We start from the raw sequence: 3,462 nt of genomic DNA, 5'->3' as shown, positions 1-3,462 counted from the left end.
CCCGGCGGCAGCCGCGTCAGCCAGTCGACCAGCCCCTCCCCGACATCCTCGACGCGGCCGAACCTCCACCTCGGCGCCTCGTCCTTGTCGATCAGCCGCGCCCGCACGCCCTCCCAATAGTCCGCCTCCCCTTCCACAAAGTGCCCCACCAGCGCCCAGTCCGCCTCGAGGCAGTCCGCGAGGCCCATCCTGGTGCGGCGGGCGCGGCGCATGTACTCCCATGTAACCGCCAAAGATATGGGCGACGCCCTGTTCAGGCGCGCGGGGTGGGGCGCCGCGACGGGGTTGGTGGTTTTGGCGGTTGAGGGCGGTTGAGGTGGTTGGAGTAAGCTGTGAGGAGTTTTGATGGCACCAAGCAGATGCATAGGGGAGGTGGGTGGGGAGGCCTGGCACAGCTTCCACATGCAGTGGTCGAGAGGGGCGTTGTCAGTGAGCACGCAGGCAGGCTTGCTGCTGCATTGCTTTGGGTGTGGTTTTGGGACTGCATATCACGTGGTTGGCATTGATTTGAATGCACTTCAGCGGCCCCGCTGCTTGTGCGCCTGGCTTGCCGCGCGACCGGCCCCCCCGAGCGTCTCTCTCTCGCGCACCGCTCCAGCTGCTGCTGCGTCTCGCGCCGCCACGCCTCGTCGTCTCCCTCCAGCTGCGCCCCCTGCACGGCCTCCGACACTCGTTCGACGCCGCCCCCCACGCTGCCGTTGCCGCACGCGAACAGCGAATCCACCAGCGGCCGCCGCGCCGCGGCGCGCGACGGCGGCGGCGAGGGGCCCGCGGCCGCCTCGGCGGCGGCGAGCGCGGCGCAGACGGCGGAGGGGTCGGCGGCGCGGGGACCGAGCGCGCGGAGGCGCGAGATGAGATCCGGAAGTTGGGCGGACGGGAGGTAGTGGGTCGCGAGGCCAAACTCCTTGAGCTCGTGGCCTGGTGAAGATTGCGGTGCGCAGTCGAGAGTGCAGAGACATTCAAAGAGCGGGCAGCGGGAAGGAACTGCAAAAGGGGTATCACAACGCGCCACAAATGGGCAGGAAACCAGGGCGGCGCTGGGGCCAAGAGAGAGGGACGTCCCCGACGGCCAGAGGGAGGGGGAGATGCTGCAAGGTGGCGCGCTATGTGTTGTGTATTTGCATCGTCTGCCGGCCGGCCCACCTCTGAGCCGCGCCCCCGTGAGCGCCAGCCAGGGGCCGGCCTCCCCAGGAAGGGCCGCCAGCAGCTGCATCATGCCCACGTCGGGAAACAGCCCAATGGCGGTTTCAGGCATTGCGAAGAGCGTCCTGTGGGGTGGTCAGGGCGGCACGCGAGGCGGCAGAAGGTGGGGCGGGATGAGGGCGTGAGCTGTGTGCGCGCCTGTTCATCCTCAAAAGGATGCTACGGGGCGGTTCCTCGCGTTGCTGGGACGGCTCAGTCCAGGAGACAGCCCCCATGTTCATGCTGCAAAGCGCTCCCGCGACCAATGTTGGTTCAGAGCTGTGGAACTCGCGGGCTCCAACGGCAGTGACCCCATTGGCTATACCCTATACGCATGCAGCAGGATGAACAAAGCGGCGCCCCCGCCCCCTGCGGCCCCCCAACCCGGACCGCCCCTACAGCGCACCTCTCCGTTGCGACGCGGAACGCGCCGTGCATCGACGCCCCGCAGCCGCCGCCCATGACGATCCCGTCGATGAGCGCGACATGGGGCGGCGCCAGGCGCCCGATGGCAGCGTTCATGGTGTATTCCTCCCGGAAGAACTCAAGGGCGGAGGCGGTGTCGCCGGAGCGCGCGGCGAGCACGTTGGATTTGACGTCGCCGCCGGCGCAAAAGGCCTGGGGGCGGCGGCGCAGGGGGTGATGCTTTGGTGTGCGCGTGCGCGTGTATGTGTGTGTGTGTGTGTGTGTGTGTGTGTGTGTGTGTGTGTGTGCGTGCGTGCGTGCGTGCATGCGTGCTGCGTGCGTGCGTGCGTGTGAGAGTGTGGGTGTGTGAGTGTGTGTGTGTGAGTGTGTGTGCGTGTGTGAGTGCGTGTGAGTGTGTGTGTGTGTGCTTGGGACGGTGGGGGATGTAGCAAGACAGCAAGTTTTGGGCTGGCCCCAGCTGGCGGTGGCGCTGCGTGCTGTGGGCACCGCTCTGGGACGGACGCGGCCGTTTTGTGAATGGGCCCCTCCCCGCGGAGGTCGTTACTCGGCTGTGCGTTCGTCCTGGTTTGGATTGAAATTGCACCTGTCAGTCCGGAAATGATCTACTCATGCAATGGCCAGGCGGGCGCCAGGCACGCGCGCACGTGCCGCGCACCTTCCCTCCTGCGCCTCGCACGACGATGCAGTTGACACCGCTGCCGGGGCGCCCCCACTCCGCGTACACACGCAGCAGGCGGCGTATCATGTTGATGTTCAGGGCGTTCAACGCCGCAGGCCTGCGGCGCCGCGCGACGCGGCGGGGTGAGAAGGATGAGGAGAAGCGAGGCCGCCAGCCACACTTGGCAGGGGCGCTGGCGCAGCTGGCAGTGGATTGGCGGCATCTGGCCGATGGGCAGCCACGCACACGCCACCTGTTGAGGGTGATTTCGCCGATGCCGTCTGATACCGTGGCCAACACCTGCGTCGTGGCGCAAGGGTGAGGGCGAGGGGTCGAGCCTGCAGCGCACGGCGGTTGCGCCAGCGAGGCCGGCTGGGCGGTCGTCGTCGCGGTGGCGGCGCTCACCTCTTCGCTGCTCGGCGCAGCGGCCGCCATGGTGCTGGCAGCGCGCAGGAGAGCGTGCGAGAGGTTTGTGCGATGAAGTGCGCGCGCAAGGCTTCCCGTGGCTATTGACATGCGTCCTCGGGGTGAGTCAGCGGCATTGATCTCAGCGTGCTTGCAAACATTACCCAGGTACCCAGGTTCTTCCTTGACAGCAAGTTGCTTTAATAGGTACGTGGCATGCCGTACGTGTCATCATGCCTGACAATGGGTCACCTGCCCAGTGCATCAACACAAAAATCTTATCTCAGTGCTATATGCGGCTGCCCTGCACAGGTTGCCCGTGGCTACCGCCATGCATTGTCGGACAGTCATCATCCCATGCACGCCAGGCGGTTTTGAGGATTCCGTTGATGGCGGGTCCCACCTGGACTTTCTGACAAGGCAGCGGCGACCTCGAACCAAGCGGCTGGTGCAGTGCACGCTAGGAGCCCCTCACGCTCACGGATCTGCAGCAGCTGCTTGAAGCGATGGGGCAACAGGATGATAGCACACGCGTGTAGGAGCGGCAGCAGCATGAACAGGCAAAGCGTTTGAGGCAGGTACTGCTTTCCCTGCTCGGCACTGGCATGGGCAAGAGCATTGCAAAGATGACGCATGAGCTGCTTGCAGGTCCTATGAACATTGAACGTGGCCACTGCGGGGGGGTGCTTGGCTAACTCTGCAGCCTGGTGCAGCCGCCGCAGTCGGTGGTGGCAGCAACGGCACAATTGTGACGGCGGGGCGACGTTGTTGGTTGTTGTCGGGGATGTCCC

The 3,462-nt window shown here is 65.9% G+C and overlaps 1 protein-coding gene across 1 annotated transcript in view; it reads right to left on the bottom strand.

Annotated features, from left to right (window-relative positions):
- Positions 1 to 2,701, bottom strand: part of MNEG_7912 (3-hydroxy-isobutyryl CoA hydrolase) — a gene marked incomplete at both ends in the record, with an annotated part of 4,204 nt that extends 1,503 nt beyond the window's left edge. Inside the window, 7 exons of the mRNA XM_014043617.1 lie at positions 70 to 189; positions 591 to 918; positions 1,144 to 1,268; positions 1,589 to 1,800; positions 2,264 to 2,384; positions 2,520 to 2,566; positions 2,672 to 2,701. Coding sequence (XP_013899071.1) covers positions 70 to 189; positions 591 to 918; positions 1,144 to 1,268; positions 1,589 to 1,800; positions 2,264 to 2,384; positions 2,520 to 2,566; positions 2,672 to 2,701 — 983 coding nt within the window. The remainder of the gene's footprint in view (positions 1 to 69; positions 190 to 590; positions 919 to 1,143; positions 1,269 to 1,588; positions 1,801 to 2,263; positions 2,385 to 2,519; positions 2,567 to 2,671) is intronic.
- Positions 2,702 to 3,462: the final 761 nt, after the last annotated feature.

Source organism: Monoraphidium neglectum (genome assembly GCF_000611645.1).
Source record: "Monoraphidium neglectum strain SAG 48.87 unplaced genomic scaffold scaffold01447, whole genome shotgun sequence".
Lineage (NCBI taxonomy): Eukaryota > Viridiplantae > Chlorophyta > Chlorophyceae > Sphaeropleales > Selenastraceae > Monoraphidium > Monoraphidium neglectum.
Note: the sequence above shows the minus strand (reverse complement) of the source record. Positions and strands in the feature narration are given on the sequence as shown.